General features: G+C 49.3%; 2 protein-coding genes and 1 long non-coding RNA gene across 4 annotated transcripts in view; 1 reads left to right on the top strand and 2 right to left on the bottom strand.

The window, feature by feature from the left end:
• Positions 1-6,968, bottom strand: part of LOC110484992 (EPS8 signaling adaptor L2) — a 49,091-nt gene extending 42,123 nt beyond the window's left edge. The window contains exon 1 of the mRNA XM_021556027.3: positions 6,472-6,968. The gene's annotated coding sequence lies outside the window, so the exon portion shown is untranslated. The remainder of the gene's footprint in view (positions 1-6,471) is intronic.
• LOC146767270 (uncharacterized) overlaps positions 1-16,046 on the top strand; it is a 63,675-nt gene extending 47,629 nt beyond the window's left edge. Inside the window, exon 4 of the long non-coding RNA XR_014955543.1 lies at positions 15,723-16,046. This is a non-coding gene — a long non-coding RNA (uncharacterized LOC146767270). The remainder of the gene's footprint in view (positions 1-15,722) is intronic.
• Positions 10,785-16,604, bottom strand: TMEM80 (transmembrane protein 80). 2 transcript variants are annotated; one of them, XM_085580069.1, is made up of 5 exons: positions 16,485-16,604; positions 14,298-14,314; positions 12,999-13,092; positions 12,805-12,897; positions 10,785-11,891 (listed from the first exon to the last, which is right to left on the bottom strand). In XM_085580069.1, the coding sequence occupies exons 1-5, from the start codon at positions 16,585-16,587 to the stop codon at positions 11,686-11,688; spliced, it is 513 nt and encodes a 170-aa protein (XP_085436195.1). In that variant the 5' UTR covers positions 16,588-16,604; the 3' UTR covers positions 10,785-11,685. The 2 variants fall into 2 exon arrangements, with proteins under 2 accessions (XP_085436195.1, XP_021380431.3); XM_021524756.3 differs by having other exon boundaries at positions 16,569-16,604.
• Between the last annotated feature and the right edge of the window lie 2 nt (positions 16,605-16,606).

Below are 16,606 nucleotides of genomic sequence, written 5' to 3'. Positions count from 1 at the left end.
GTCTTGAAGTTATCCCTGAAAGCCTTTCATGCTACTTTTACACTCCTGCCCTGCACCTTCTACTGTAAAAAAAAACCCAAGGGGGAAAAACCCAATCCAATATTTTCCTTGTGTTTTGACTCTGGCTTGAATGCCAGGTTGGAGTGAGCATCTACCTGGATGCTGAACTAGAGCCTTCCTTCACTAGTTGGGTTCCCTGCTATGGAAACTCTACAGGGGCAGCTGGAGATTCCTAAGTTTCTCTCTTTGGGAATCATGGAAACATAGAATAAATAGATAGAATAATAGAATCAGCCATTTGACTTCAGTGAGTCAAAGTGTCATTTCCATGGCTCAGATGTACCACTCCCCTCCTACAGTTTGGCAGGGTTTCTGCTCTCCTGAGCTGGAAAAAGAAGTGAATGAGGAATGTGCCTGCCTGAGTGACCAGGTCTCAAACCCATCAGGAGATCAAGCAGAGATGCTGGTGTGCAGGTACCTGGTGGTACAAGACTCCTTCCCTTCTCTCATGGGGAAGTGGATCACATCTGTTAAAGTCCACATAACTCCAATCAGAGGATTTGTTTGGGTGCAGTCTGGGGTATCCTCTCCTTCTCAGAAATCCTGCCTGTGTCATGTATCAGGGGATAGTGTGCAAAACCCTTTTGTGGCCTGCACCTGGACTGAGGAGCCACCCCTACTACCTAATCTCCACACCTGCACAGGCTGTCTGGGTAGATGTTATTCCTCTTCATTTTTCAAGAACTTTTGAAAGTCCCATATCTCAGCCCAGAAGCCATGCTGAGAGCACCAGATACCAAAAACAGGACAAACTGCCTGGCTGTGTGAAAGTCAGAGTTACAGGTTAACCTGCAGGAATGGCCACAGACAAGGCCATTTGCTTCTGCCCCAGAGGAACATATTAATATCATCCCAGAGAAAAGAGGTTTTAATTAGTGCTCCCTTCTGCAAAGAGCCCAGCTCTCCTCCTCTGTCTCCTCAGCTGAACACAACTATAATTAAGAGCCAGCAGTGTCAGGAATGAGAGTAGGCTCCAGCCTATGATTTATTAAGGGATATCATGGGTGCAATTACCTTTCTCTCTTCCCCTCTCCCTGGTGTTTTTATGAAGTGAATTTACTGATAAAAGGATTGTCTCAGGCTCAGGCAAATGGACACCTCTGTGTTTATCTCAGCACCAACAGTGAAGTCACTGCTTTGCCTCTATAGAGTCACCACTGAAAGCCTCAAACCTTAATTATCATAATGTCATAAATTGACTGGTTTGGGTCAGAAAAAAGTTCCCTTTTTGGGAAGTGGACCATGCCCTGTACCTCCCTTCCACTAGGCCAGGTTGCTCCAAGCCCTGTCCAGCCTGGCCTTGACTGCTTCCAAAGATGGGGCAGCCACAGCTTCTCTAGGAAACCTGTGCCAGGGCCTCAGCACTCTCACAGAGAAAAAATTCTTCCCAAAATTTAATGTAAAGCCGCCCTCCTTCAGCTTAAGGCCATTCCACCTTGTCCTGTCACTCCATGTCCTTGTGAAAAGGGCACAGAAGAGTTTGGAGGACTTGGAAGAGTTTGTGTCCACAAGTCACAGTTCTGACTGGCAGCAGTGGTGGGACAAGGATTGACCCAAGAGAGTCCTGATGGTGGCAATGAGGAATGAGTGACAGACTAGGACAAGCTGCTGGTATGTCCACAGCAGTGAGGTGGGTCAGATTTGGGATTCACCTTGTATTTGCTGGTGAGGGAATCTGGAGCCACCCTTAGCTCTAGTTCCAACAGCCAACACTTGTAAGCTCCCAGATGACTCCCACTTTGGTCCATCTTGAGTGACAGGGAAGCTAGGTGTAAACAGTCTGGGGGAGGGTGCTGTTGACTCAGCTTGATCCCAATCACCATCCCACCAGCAGCACTACTTCACTTTCTGAATCAGCTGTGGTGCCTGAACTTTGGTTTATTGCCATTTGGATGGGCTGCACTTTACCTTTGTAGGATATAGATCTGGACAAGTTGAGACTGATAAGACAGAGGAAGGGAAAAAAGAAAAAAGGAAGCAGGAAGGACTAAACTTAAATTCAAATTATGAAAGATTTGGGGGTCAGTGCCCCAACCAGAAACCAATAATAGAGAAAAATTTTCTGTCCCATTCCAAGGCAGTGCTGAAAGACCTCAGCCCACAAATGTGGAGTGTTCCTGTTCCACCAGCCATGGAAAGTTCTGCCTTCACCTGGGGCAAGGCTAGGTTGGAGGCCCATGAGCAGCGAGGGCTCATTTGTGCCACACCTGTCCCTCACGACAGCCAAGGCTGTTGCAAAATCCTATTCTGTTGCCCCAAGGGTGCTCAGCTCCTCCATTACAGCTGAAATTGCTGCTAGAAGCTGTGGCTCTGTCTAGGGAGTGGGAAAGGAAAGGAGAACAGGTGGGCTAATGCCTCAACAGGTGAAACCCCAAGTGTGGACTAGATGGGGGAACGTGCCTCTGGCACTGGAGATGAGGATTTCTCACATGTGAGATGTGTTTGCCCATCTCAGCAGGACAAGGAGACCCTTTGTGGGAAATGCTGGTGAGAGGGTTTGATTTGGACCCTCCTCTGAAGGCAGGGATGGATGTAAGGGCACAGAGCATCCCAGCAGGGTCTAGCTCTGTGCCAGACAGGCTGGAGCAGCCCAGCGTCTGCAACCAGCCTCTTGCCTTGTGAGGGTCTCCGGATCCCACTGTGCCTGCAGGAACAGGCACCACCAGTCCTCACTTGGTGCTTCCAACCAAATCAAGGCCCCAGCAGATTGTCTGGGCACTTTAGTCCTTGTCCCAGGGCAGCTGAGGAGGCAGAGCCTGTGACTCCCCACTTCTTTAAGGGGGTTGGAAGCTTTTGTTCTGTTCCTCAGCAGATCCTCAATGGCAGTGAGCACGTTGCAGTAATGCCCTTGGAAGCACTTGGGGAATGGGAATACGGGCTGGGCTTTCCTGGGGAATTGCAGTTCAGGTGAATAGGAAATATCTCCAAACCGGTCCAGCTCAGCTACACACCCTTCCCTCCCTTCTTAATTGCAATTCTTCCTAATTTATCTGGATTACCAGGAAGTAAAATGCCAGGACTTTTTTGGTTAGCCCCCTGGCATAGTGCATTTCAATTTTGGAGGCGGTACTGTCACCAGCCCAGGAGACTGGAAAACTCTCACTGCCTTGGGAAAAGACAAACCCTCATCTATGTGCAGAGGTGGCCATGTCCATGTGGGAGCAGCTCTCCCTGGATCCCCTTCTCTTCATCCCCTTTAGGGATGGGTAACAGCATATTTTTCCCTGAGCTTGACATTTCAAACCAATTGCAAGCAGACAGAGATGCTGTTCACAGCCTCTGCACTCCATTAAAATCTTTCTGCTGTGCTGCGTTCCTAACTATGGTCTTGTGGGCAGGTGGAGATCCAGAGCCAAACTGCTCTCAGGCCTCCTGGGCCTGAGATCTTTGGATCTTGTTTCCTGAATCTCTCAGGTGTTGTACGGTGCCTGGCACCATTTTTGACAGTACAAGGACTCTCCTACAATGCAGTCGGATGACCAGGGAGGGTTTCTGGAGGTACCACTCTTCCCTTCCTTTGGACTGGGAAACATGAATACCTCCTGGGCAGGCAGATGGGTATTTTTCTGGGCAACTGCTGTGCCTTGGCCAAACAGATGGTTCAGGAGGCCGTGCTGGCAGAGCCAAGTGCTGTTGGCACTCCATGGGAGCTGCCATTCTAGGCAGACACTGAGTTGCTGGTAAATCTCTAGCAGAGTGCAGGAGGCCATCCCTGTCACTCCAGCAAATCTGTGGACTTTACTTGGCACTTCTGTTTGGGGGTCACTAGGCTAGGCTCGAGTATTTTCCAAGGGTGATTCTTTTATTGCAAATGACACCGAACTCACAGGCTAAAGGCCGCACATTCCTGTCCACCCTGGAGGGAAGGGCAGCGCTGCTGACTGCACTTGTGGAAAGGAGTTATGAGCCCTGATAAGCCCCATTCAAGGACTAAAACACTGAGTCTTCTTCAAAACCACAAACCTGCCCTGGCCCGGCACTTCAGACAGACCACGGCATGGAAGGGAGAAAGCCAAGAGTATGACAGAAAGTGCTCCAAAGCAGCACCCCCGGATCCAGTCCTCTGGGAATAATACTCCAAGAGTCCTCCACGCACTCAGGACTTATTTCATATGGATGTTTCTCAAGCCCACACAAGCCAATGCATTTGTTCTCCCTGTTTCACTCCTCTCTTTTTTGCCACAAGGACTGAAACCTCCCAAGTCCTACAGTGCATTAGTATCTCTTCTGAATCTTTTTTTTCCTGAATGATCCTGTGACCCTATGAAAAGCATTTTGTTTTCTAGAACATTCCAAGCCATCTCATCCAGGGGCAGATGCCAACAAACCTCTGGCAGGTTTGGCCCTGCAACCATGCCCCAGCAGGATCTCCTCTCAGGACTTACAGCTTGGTTGAGTGACCAGAGCAGAGCAAGCAGGCCAGAGCTCCTCCTAAGCAACCCTTCCCTGTCTCTTCATGCCCTCGGATGAATCCAGGCAGGCAGCCATGACAATTTGTCACAGCCTGACAAAATGGTGGCTGCTGTGACATCACCACAGACAGCATATGCTCTGCAGTGTCCTTCAGAGAATCTTCATCGTTGGAAGAGACCTTTGAGATCATCTAGTCCTGCCCTTGACCCAACACACCATCCATGGGAGTTGGGCAGATGGAGACCCAGGAGCAATGATCTGCAGGGCTATTTCAGGCTCAAGGATAGGCTTTGTCACCCTGACTGTTGGTGAGTGGTTTGCAGTCAGCAAAGGTGGGCACTGGAGGCACATTCTGTCTGCCCCTGCAATACCTATTCTGTGGCTCAGAAGACATTTCCTCCTGGTGCTGAGCAGGATCCCAGCTGCCCTCCTCTCTCATGGTGTCTGTGCCCACCCTGACATCAGGGATGATAGCAGAGGGGCAGAAAGCCAAGGACTCAAAGCTTGTCTTGTCAAACTGCTCCACGGCCCCACACGAGCAGTGCACACACGTCACAGCCATTCTCCAGCGTCACTTGCAGCTGCTCCCTTCCCGGGACTTCACCAACAGCCAGTTCAATAATGCTGGTGCCAAACTTTTCCTTGGGTGCCCAAAAACATCCCCTGCTCCTCTAAGCTCTATGATTATATAATAAACCCACCCTGCCCTGCTGAGTACAGCGGAGTAGATCCTGCTCTAGACCACCTAAAGAGATATACCTGGAAGAACACGAGCTCCTTCCAAGGCTTCAGCTGCAGAAACCAACAGCAGGAACAATGCAGGCCTGACCACGGTGGATCTGAGCTATCGTGTTGTCCCAAACACCAATTCAAGCCTTGGTTTTAAACATGGCCAACCAACGACCTTTGCCTCTCATAGACACCTTCCCACAGTGATCTCAACTCCCTCTTCCCAGTCCTGTTTTAAAGGGCTCCTTGGTTCAGCACTGCTGCCTGCCCTTTCTGTCTGTAAAGGACTAATTTTCCGTCTTAATCAACATAAAACTCACAGAGCAAAACGGAGCCAGGAATGTGTTGTTGCCTGTGGCATCCGTCAGCAAAACCGTGCGTGGGTCCCTGCTGTATCAGCTGGGGGCTGAGCCTCTGTCTGTCACTTCTTTACTCAGAGAAAGTCATTTTTTGGGACACATACCAGCCATGTTCTGACACTCCTGGATGAGCAACTATTGGTGGATCTGATCCCTGCTTTTGGAGCAGCCCAGCAACACAAGTGTTAACTCCCCGTTGCCCTAATTATAGCAGGGCAAATACCGGATTTTACTACTGTGCTGTGTCACAGTTATTTCCAGTATTTGAAAATAATGTCAGTCACATAATTTGTCCCTGAGCCTTGTCCTCAGTGGAGTTTGAACCGGCATTTTCCAGGAAAATAAGAGAAAGGGGACAGGAATGCTGTGACTTGTTAACGTAGATGAAATCTCATCAGGAGGCAGAGCTGTCATGAGAGGCAACAGGGCAGCTCCGAGCTTCCCTCCGTGCTGAAATCGGGTGGTGAACCCTGCCCACCAAGACCAGCAGCTCTTTGAGGGGCCTGGTGAGGAACGGCCTGAAATTCAACGGATTTCCCCAAAAGAGGAAACCCCGAGGTTTGCAAACAAACAGCTGCTCAAAACTACGTCTCCAGAGTTCATTAGGAACAGGAAAAAAAGCCTCATTCTGTGCCAGATAGACATTTTGCTGCCAAGAAAGTGCCACCTACTGGATCTTACCCGGTGGGGAATCACCAGGACGGGGAAAAAACGCAGAAAACACAATGCTATGAAAAGTACGGTTTTTTCATATTTCTCAACTAGAACAACAGAAAAGTACACTGATAGTTCTCCCAGCCACAACCCCTCTCCAGCCATTCTCCCTCCAAAGCAGAATCAGAGAGACTTTTGAAGTGGATAAAAGCTGGGGAGGGGGATGAAGGTTTCGGACTTGCAAAGAGAGACTCACCGGTGCTAAGAAGCCGCTCTCGTCTCCCGCAGTTCGCTCAGCTCCCGTGAGTTCTCTCCCAGTTTTCCGTGCCTTCCTACTTAAATCCTGCTGCCATTCTCCAGCAGTCAAGCTGCGTGTCCTCTCTGCACAGGCTATGAGCCCAATGCCCGAACGCTGAATGAGAGTGGGAGGCAGAGCCCACCCGGCACCCCGGCCTGGGGGTCCCTGTGCCGTGGCTCGCCGCTGCCCTTTCCTCCCGGTACCGCTCGCCCCGGGTGTCTGAGAGCAGGTAACAGAGGTTCCTTGGCAGAGGAGAGAGGAGGGGAGGGATGTGGAGGCAGCGAGAGGTGGAGCTGGGACCCGGAGCAACAGGTTACTGTATAACCAGGAGCCGGTGGCCCCGGGAGCGCCGGGGGCTGCTGCAGCCTTCGCCCACTCCCCAGGCAAGGCGACCAAGAGCCCAGGAGGGACGTGTTAAACTTCGGGTTTCTTGCTCCCGAGAACATTTCGTACCCAATAGGAAGGTTTAAGGTGGGGAGGGGAGATGAAGGAGTGCTTGGAGCTCAGTTTTCCATCGCTGGTGAGGGAGGGGGCATGCTGCCCGACCGCCTTATGGGGGGAACAAGGCACCTTTTGTGCAGCCCGGGGCTCTCCTCAGCGCTGGCTCGCGGCTTGTTTTCCTCCAGCATCGCCCCTGCCTGCTGTCTGTCCCGACGTCTGCGGCAGGGAAAGGTGCTGGGAGATGGAGGAAAAAGGCAAAGCCTCCTTTCTCTCACATGCCCCAAAACAATCCGGGGTGTGGAGCAGAGTCCCCTTTGGGGACACCCGCTCTGTGGCACTGTGCTCCTTGGGGTTATGTAGCCATAAAGCCCTTCATTTTGCCCCAGCTCTTCCATGAAAGATAGTAGGTTTAGATGGGATATTGGGAACAAATTCTTCCCTGTGGGGATGCTGAGGCTCTGGCACAGAGAAGCTGTGGCTGCCCCATCCCTGGAATTGTTCAAGGCCAGGTTAGACAGTGCTTGGAACAACCTGGGATAGTGGAAGGTGTGCTTGGCAGGGAAGATATCAGCTGGGTCATACCAATGGCAGGGTGGGATAATTCTGGTTAGACATTCTTCTAAAATTGAGGCTTTTGAGAGTGTTTTTATGGATGTGCACGTGTCTGCAGACTTCCCCACCATGCCCACGCTGTGTGTTGAACCCCTGCCATGTACATGTGAAGTGAGACCCCGTGTCGCCGGCCCTGGGAGGAAACAGCTGTAACTGTGACACTAGGGAAAGAAACAAGGAAAAGCTTCCCCATCAGGACAGCGGTCTGGCAGAAGCCCAAACTCCTTAGCTTGACATTTGCTGAGTTCCCCGCTGCTGTGGGTTTCTTTGAGGGGCTTATGCCCAGCGCAGGGCCTGGCCCGGGTCCAGGCGCACGGAGGAGCCGCCCCGGTGAGTTGCTGCGGGAGGAATGCGGCCGGGTGAGCCGGGCGGGCAGGGGGAGAGCGGCTCTCTGCCTGACAGTCGGCATTTCGGCAGCTCGGGTTTGGCAGGACCACGGCCTCTCCTACTGCGGGAGAACACGAGTCGATACTCGGTGTGACACTCCCACCCAGTGCCGCGCCTCGTCATCCTCCTCGCCAGGAGCACAGGGAATATATTGTGAAAACACGGCCAGTCCTAGGGAAAGCAGCATTTAGGGAATGCCTGCTGTACCAGGCAGGGGAAGGGATATCAGTCCAGCACAAGAGAAATGCAGTGGGAATGTCAGCTGTGTTGGAGCCTTGTGAGCCTCAGAGCCAGAAGGTTTTGTGCAGAAGATCCCTACTCCCTGAACTGTTTCCTTACTCCCTGGGGTGTTTCAGGAGGACTGCTGGGTTGGGCTGACTTTCCTAGGATGCAAACAGGGAGATGACAGGATGGTATTTTAAGGTACTGCTTCCTATCCAGCTCCACATTCACAATGAAGACAGGGCTACTGTGAGCTTCTGTGCCCCACAGCAAATCTCTTAACTGCTCTGCAGAGGCAGCAACTTTTCCTCTGGGCAGGGAAGAAAACCACAGCTGAGCTTATTACACCTTCCCAGCTGTCCCACCTGACAGCTGGTGCCGGTGGGGGTGGGCCAGAGGCAACTGGAGAATCATGGAATGGTTTGGCAGGCGGGAATCACCCTGTGGTATGGTGATGGTTCCTGGCGTGGCTCCCAGGTGTGGAATCAACTGAGCGCATGTCCTCAGCCTCCTTCCTTTACTGGAGAGGCCACTCCAGAGGGACATCATAAAGTCACGGACCCATAATACCCTATCTCCCAGTATCTCCAATTTGGAAATCCCAGGAGGCTGACTTGCCTCCTGGGATCAGCCTTTTAAATCAGGTTGGCGGCAGACACCCTTGTGATGGCTCAAGAACAAAGACTTGTCGAGTAAACACCACCCAAACCCAGCTCCTCAAAATATGTGTTCCTCTAAATTTTTAATGCTGTTTGCATCCAACTTGCTTGTCCTGTTTCAGAAGGGCTGGGCCTCGTAATTAAAAGCTCCAGCGATTGTATGTCTGGCAAATGTCATCAATGGCTTCACTATGTGTGCCCTGCTTCTCCAAGCAGTGGGAATGGTTTGGAAAGGAGCTCCTGGTAAGGGAAACTCTCTGAAGCTGATTCACTTTGGGTCTTTGTACCAGCTCAGCATTGAAAGATGCCACCATGTAATCAGGGAAACCAACACAATTCCTATTGAAAGCCTGGAAATACTTGGGATGAAGGAGTTGTCTGAAGCTTCCAGGCTTCATCCTTCATCATGGAGCACAGGGCTGTCAGCAGCAGCAGTACCCCATGAAAGAGTCCATGGACAATTTTATCTGGAACTGGAAAACTGAAACCAGAGCTGTCTGGCCCTTGTGAGAATGCAAGTCCAGGCTGGTGCTAGCTGACCCCAGCAGGCACTGACAGCCAGCCAGGGCTCTGAGCACTTGCAGCCATCAGGCCCTGCCCTGAAATGAGCTAAAACTTCATGTTTGTTATCCTATGTGCATATTTACCCCATGCCTCACTATCACCAAGTACTGGCACTCTTTTGATCCTTGTTTTTCACCTGGGTGATGGGGAAGGAACAAAGGGTTCACCATGTTTTATAATTCATATTTTGTGTTTGTTTGTGGTGATCACCCAAGAAGGTGAAGCACAGGGGCTGTGATTCAACATTAATCTGTGTGGACCCTGTTTGCTGTATCACCTGCATTCAGGTAAAAATTCCACCTTGCAATATTCCTTTTAGAACCTGTCAGTTGTTCTGTGGGCAGACCTTCATGTAAGGCAGGTACAAACACCAGGAAAAGCTTGTGCTTTTTTTTTTTGTGCCCATCCAGGAAGAGTTTTGCTTGTGTGCTTTGATCGTTAATAGGGCAGGGACAGCTCGGTATGTTGGTCACTCCTTGGAACAAGCATGTGATGGCACATTCCATCATGCCAAGCACTTCTGAGAGGACAAATAGGTGGGGGTTCCATTCAGGCAGATTAAGCACAGAAGAATTTGGTTGTTCCATTTCCTGGGTGCTCCTTAGCCCCAGTTCTGCTGCTGTGATCTGTCCAAGGGGATTTGTTCCAGTGGATATTCTGACTGTCACTGTCAGGTGGGTAATATGGACAGAACTTGCTGTTAACTGGCCTGGGAGTAGAAAGGTTGGGGTTGGACAGGACTTTAAAGCTCATCTCCTTCCATCCCCCTGCCAAGGGCAGGGACACCTTCCACTAGACCACGTTGTTGCAAGTCCCATTCAACCTGGCCTTGGACACTGCCAGGGATCCAGGTGCAGCCACAGCTTCTCTGGGCAACCTGTGCCAGAGCCTCAGCACCCTCTGAGTCATGAATTTCTTGCTAGCATCTCATCCAAACCAATCCTCTTTTGGCTTGACACCACTCCCCCTAATCCTGTCACTACATGCCCTTGTGAAAAACCCCTCTCCTTCTTGTAAGCCCCCTTTAGGTACTGGAATCCTTAAGGTTAAAAAAGTCCTCTGTGATGATCAAGTACAACTACTGAATGACTGAGGGATGAAACTGGGCCCTTCCACAGAACTTGTGTATTTTGTCCCTTTCTACCCTCACCAGAAAGCAAAGAGTAGCATGGCTGAGGTGCCACAGGCCTGCACGCCACAATTTTCAGCCCCTGGTGATTGCAAATTAGCTCAGAGCTCCCAAGGGCAGGAGAAGGGGCTGCACGCAGCAGCAGGATCAGGATCAGAAGAGGCTTCCACACACATCCAGGCTTGCCCAAGTCTTCCTCTGGATGATTTAGCTGGAGCCCAAGATCTGAACAAGATGCTCTGCATTTCAAACAGTCCTTAGAGCTAAATCATTATTTATTTGAATGAATAAATAAATACAAAAATAGGAAATTCTGAATAGAAAATAGACTTCTTCAAAAACCCACGAACTCCCAAAGCTTTCCATTAACACATATTTTAGAGACAGTAAAAAACTCTGCACTTGCACCAGTTAGAAGTTAAGACTTGAATGTAGTAATATTTTAAAAATAGTAGAAATAGGCACATTAAACACTGAATAGAAATAAAACTACCAACATTCTGCTGAACTTTCAAACAGGACAGAAGAGAGAACGAATGGTGAATGGTTTTGTTCATTTTAAAGCCATCCTGTCTAACCAAACATCCCCTCATGTAGTAAGAACTGGCTGCCAAACCTCGTGGCTTGGCTCTCCAGGTATGCACAAAACCCAGTTCCACTCTCCCCCGCTGGGATACATCAGGTTCTGCCCTACTAAAGTCAGGGAAATTACCACTGAGGTCTGGAAACACAAATGAGAGCAGCAGAGCAGCTGTGCCCTCAAACACGGACGTGTGCGTGGCAAGGCACAAGTGAGCCCTGGCCTGATTAATTTCTGTGTCACTTGGGCTGCATGTTGCTCCTGTGCCATGAAAACTCCCACCATGCCAGCAGCACTGCCTTCTATCCTGTGCTGGGAATGGATATTTAGTACTGACCCCTGGTGAATGCCAGAGTGTTAAGTGTTTTGCGATTCATCCCTTGCCTTTGCCCATAAATAAGCCAATGGTGGACAGCATCACACAGCTCCTGGGCAGGACATCTACGTCCCCAAAACTTCTCATTTCAACAGAGAGAAGCTTTACAGGGTTTTTATATACAAAGGAATTCAGGAATGGAAATGAAGCCCCACTCTTTCAGAGAAAGAATGTGTGGCAGGCGTGTGGGAAGGGCCCGGGCTCAGCTGACGAAGGCAGCGATGGCCGTGACCTTGAGCCCCGACTCGAGCCCGTAGGCCGAGAGCAGCACGGCGTTGAGGAGCACATCTGCCCACAGCACGTAGGTCTGCCACAGCAGCAGGTACACACACAGCACCACACTGCCCACCGTGAGCCCCAGGCTCAGCCCCAGCGGCACCTCTGCTTCCGTCAGGTTACCCTTGAAACCTGCAAGGAAACAGAAACTGAAAGTCCAATTTGTTCTGACAACAGCTCAAGCTGTAACTCGAGGATATTCCTGCTCAAAAAAGGCCCTGGTTCTGACTTTGCTTTTACTCAGTTCTAAAAAAGCTCAAAATACATTGAAATACCAGCCTGAATCAAAGTTCTGCCAGCAATCAAACAAGCCCAACACCAATAGACAATCCATTTCAAAACAGGAAAACTAAACAAAGTTAATCTAAATAAGTTCATCAGTTGATAATGACAGCCAGGGCACCTCTTCTTACCACAGAGACTCACTTCTCAAGCTGCATCGTTCTGAGCACTTGGCTTCAACCATCAAACTCTTCCTGAGCCCCCCTAGCCCTGCACTCAACATGGTGATATCAGTGCACTCCTGGAGTCCAACCCTCATTTTCAAGTCTTATTCCCTGCTAATCTATTCCTGCTTCAGATGACTGGCACCTTCTCTCTTCCTTGCACTTATTTCCAAGCCCATCTCAGTAGATTTTAGTGTTTAACTACATTAGAGTTGAAACTCACTTCTTTATTCATGGATCAGGCTCCAAGCAACACACAGACAGCTTTAAGTCAGCAGAATAAATCCAACCCTAAAGCCACTCAGATTGATTCAATGGCCCCACCCCACATAAATGTCTTGGGAATATTGAGCAGATTTTAATAGTGATTTGGATTTTTTAAAAATTTGACTTGAAGTTTAAGCAAGCTCTGGACAAGGTCAGGAGGCCCTTCCCACTCTTCTATCTTAGTGAAAAGGAAGGTGTTGACGCTTGTGGTGTCCTCAGGAGTGAAAGGAAAGGTGTAGGGGTCTCCAAATATCTGCTCAACTGACAGACTCCATCTCCAAATGATTCATGTTTAAAGATTACATTCCAGTTGCACTGATAGTATGACATACCCAAGTACAATCTAGGCATTTCCAGAATGGCCATAAGGAAAAGCACAGCAAGATCAGGAGCCAAAAAATCATCTGGATAACTGAAAACTTGACCTAGAGAATAAACCAGAGTAAATAAAGCAGGAAGACACAGCAGCACAAAACCCAGCTGAGCATCAGCACAGCTTGCTCTGGGGACAATATCTGCAACTTACTTTTGTAAATAATCATTGCAAGAGTTGCCAAGAAGTAGAAGATGTAATAAATGCCATTTACATAAAGCAGGATGTGTAAGGGAAGCGATGACAGCTGAGAACTGTTGTCAAGGATTTCTCGTAGCATGGAGGTGGGATCTATTCCATAAAATCACCATTTCCCAGTAACCCCAAATTATACTGCACTCCCTCTTCATACTGAATGGTCCAGCTATGCCTGCTGTGGGGAGGGGTAAGGAAGGAACTTGAGCCTGCAAACACCACAGCCTGGGATAAAAGCCTTCTGTTTCAGCTTGGCTTTAGTTCCCTTTTTAAGGAATTTTATTCAGACTGTAGTGGGGCATCAGTTAGCCTGAGGAATGGGGGGGGATGCATGTGTACATTCCCCCAGACTACTTCCACACTTCTTAGTTGGCCTTAAGGAAGTTGACAGAGAGTTGGCAAACTCCATCAAACTTGTGTTTGGAGAAGAAGTGGCTCTGTGCAGCAGCCAAGCCTTGCTCCTGCCCACAGCATGGAAAGGCTTTGCTCCATACCTGTCTGAGCTCAGCTTTGAGATGCAAATTCCTAAGAAACAGCCTTAATTCACTCCCCTCTCTCCCCCAGCCTTTTTCAAATCCTACAAATATCTCCAAGCAGGGATTTCATCCCAGGCATCTTTTACAGGAACTGCCCATCCTGCTTCTAAACCCACCCACGCGCCGTGGATGGGTTCCAGTTCCCAGAGCAGCTCATTTTATTAACACAGAACCAGGTTTTGGGGTTTTTCCAGTTGAAGGAAGGTGGAGCAAAAAATTACTAGATAGGTTCTAAGCATGGAAATCTCCAGAGCCAAGGGTGTCTCCTCCTAGGAGGTTACTTGGATCTTGGCAGGAGTAAAGTGGGGTAACTTACTGTAAGAGAGGAGGAAGTTATTATTGAGGGCTGCTTTTACTACCCCTTGTCACCTGTGTCAGCTGTCTGTGAGCTGTGATGCAGGGAGTGTGTCCACCAGTCCATAAATCAAAATTTTAACCTCCTTTCCTAAGAAAATGGGTTAAGTCTTAATTGCAGGGGCGCTAAGGAGGTTTCTGCAAGAACAGGAGCCCATCAGTGGCAAATCCCAGCTAAACCTGCACCAAACATCTTCCACTGGAAGCAATATGTTCCCAGTTGTGCTTCCTGTGGATGACACTGACAGAAAATTCAGGAGCACAGAGCCAGCACTGTGCAGAGATGCTGGACAGAAGGTAGGAATCCACCTGAGGCAGTCTTCTCCAGGATTCTTGCATGGACGGAGCAGTGGTACAGAAAGGATACAATCTCTGATGTTCTTCCTTTCCGTGAAGAAAGAGAAAATAAAGAGAAGAAAATATGTCTAAATCCAGAAACATTCTAACAATGGTATCTAAATTCTGGGAGGAATATCTTTTTTCATCTCCCAGGAACATTTATTGTTTTCCAGATCGTGGACTTCAGGTTCCAAAAATAACCTTTTCAACTAGATGAAGCCTCAAATAATATGGGGAAAATCCCTACTGGGAAAAGCCACTTTCAGTGAGGAACTTTAGACTCTTTCAAAGCCTGAAGGAGTGCACAGGCATTATCTAGAACTTGTTCATCCTGTCCTTTCCTAGCAGATGACACTTCATCCCCTCTAACTATGCAGGAAGGAGGTGAACATGGGATCCATTTGCTTGTAAATTGTGAGAAAGTTTGTGGAGAACACAGGGCTCCCAGGTTCCTCTAAATACTATCCCTCCAAATGTCATCCCTCCAAACCAGTTCCCTTTACAAAGTCATTCCACATCCAACCTCACTGTCTTCTGACAGCCCACAAAAATCAAACCAAGTATTTACAATGATCCAACCAACACATTTCACATTTTTCCTTATTATTTTCTGCAAAAATCACATGAAATTCTCATGCAACATGATGGCACTACTAAAGTACCTCTTAAATTGCTCATTAGTATTCTTGGCCTCTCTCAGACACGTGAGGAATTGCACAGTTGGGATTTCTGTTCCAGGGAGAGTAAACCTGTGAAAGGCCATTTCATCTGTCTCCTCAGGGACAGCTCGTCATTGTCACACCACCATCCTCATCCCTGGATTCCTGAGCTCAATGTCCTCTTCACCTCAGAGTTTTATGCATTTAGACCCAAACTAATTCCCCCTAACTCCAGGCAGTTAATTAAAGTATCCAGTTTGGGAACACAGTGGGAACAGGCACATGATTTTAGGTGATTCATGTATCCATGATCTGAAATGTCTCCTGGACCTGATCCTCTCAGCTCTTTGTACAGGGACTGGGGGCTCCCCTCACTCATCCTGTCACTTAGGAGTTACAGGACAAGGGGGAATTTCTTTGATACTGAGAAGAAATTTTTCCCTGTGAGGGTGGCACGCCCAGGCACAGGGTGCCCAGGGAAGCTGTGGCTGCCCCGTCCCTGGCAGTGTCCAAGGCCAGGTTGCAGGGGTCTTGGAGCAGCCTGGGATAGCGGAAGGTGTCCCTGCCCATGGTAGGACGTGGGACTGGATGAGTTTCAACGTCTCTTCCAACCCATACCATGCCAGGGCTCCATGATTCCATGTTCATTCAATATCCAAAACTGCAGCTACACCACTGATGCTGAATTGTACAATAGTCAGTCATGGAATTCCCACAGGGAACTCCAAGTGAATTCCCTCAGGGCAGTTCCCCAGCTTTATATTTGAACTCTTCTTTCTTTAATCCTTTCCTAGGAGAGGGCAGTGAGCCTCCTGCAGCTGTTCCAGGCAGGGATGGCAGCCACAGTTCCTGAGGATGTGCTGCCTCCCGCAGAGTGAGCGGGACATTTCACAGGGATAAACCTGAAACCCCAGAGCACACCAGAGTCAAGAGGGATCATTAAGCCACCTGAATATATCCTTTCAGTGCTTTACCCAACAAAATCTTGTTTATCTATCCAGACTGATGCTGATTTTAGAGTGACACTGAGAATGGGGATTTGAGGTGGAACATGGCCCATTTTCTAGCAAAATGGTTTAATTTTTAACATGAAACTATTAAAGGCAGCAGATGTGGTTAACATTGCCCAGAGCACCTCACTGCACAGGTTTGGGATGAGGATTTTTTTTCTCTTCGAATTCGGCAAAAATTTTCTCAGCCACCTTTTTCTGCCTACCCAGGGCAGAAATTTAAAGTTTTGGAAGCAAACTTTGACCTCTGTGAAAGGGTTGGAAATTAATAATTTTGACCACTGTAAGGATGACATTTTTCCTCCTCTGAATCCCAGCAGTTCCTAAATTGAAGCAAAGATCTGGATTTCCACGAGGCGTCTCTCGGCCTCAGGAAAACATTTTTCCCGGGGTCAAGGTGCTCCTCAGCCCGCCCATGCGCCAAGCCCCTGCTCACGGCGCCATCGGGATCTCCGCAGCGTGTCGGGATTGTCGCGATATGCCAACAGGGCTGGGCTCGACCTCGGCCCCGCCTCGCTCTAGTCGTGTTCCCCCGCGAGAGGTCACCTGTAGCACGGCGGGAGACAGCCCCCCGGTGCCCCGGAAAAGGCTGTCGTGTCGCTGTAGCGTTGCTATCGCGACACAGCTCACCTCGGCTCGGCACCGCCATCCCGACGCCCCCGCCCCGC

The sequence above is a fragment of the Lonchura striata genome, chromosome 5 (assembly GCF_050655825.1).
Source record: "Lonchura striata isolate lonStrDom1 chromosome 5, ASM5065582v1, whole genome shotgun sequence".
Taxonomy (NCBI): Eukaryota; Metazoa; Chordata; class Aves; order Passeriformes; family Estrildidae; genus Lonchura; species Lonchura striata.
Note: the sequence above shows the minus strand (reverse complement) of the source record. Positions and strands in the feature narration are given on the sequence as shown.

What these genes read in the sequence shown, in the direction of transcription:
- TMEM80 (XM_085580069.1), bottom strand. Translation starts at nt 16,587, where the DNA reads ATGGCGGTGCCGAGCCGAGGTGAGCTGTGTCGCGATAGCAACGCTACA. An exon ending in TGCAATGATTATTTACAAAA is followed by an intron (nt 12,898 to 12,998) that starts GTAAGTTGCAGA and finishes TTTATTCTCTAG; the next exon opens with GTCAAGTTTTCAGTTATCCA. An exon ending in AATGCCTAGATTGTACTTGG is followed by an intron (nt 11,892 to 12,804) that starts GTATGTCATACT and finishes GTTTCCTTGCAG; the next exon opens with GTTTCAAGGGTAACCTGACG.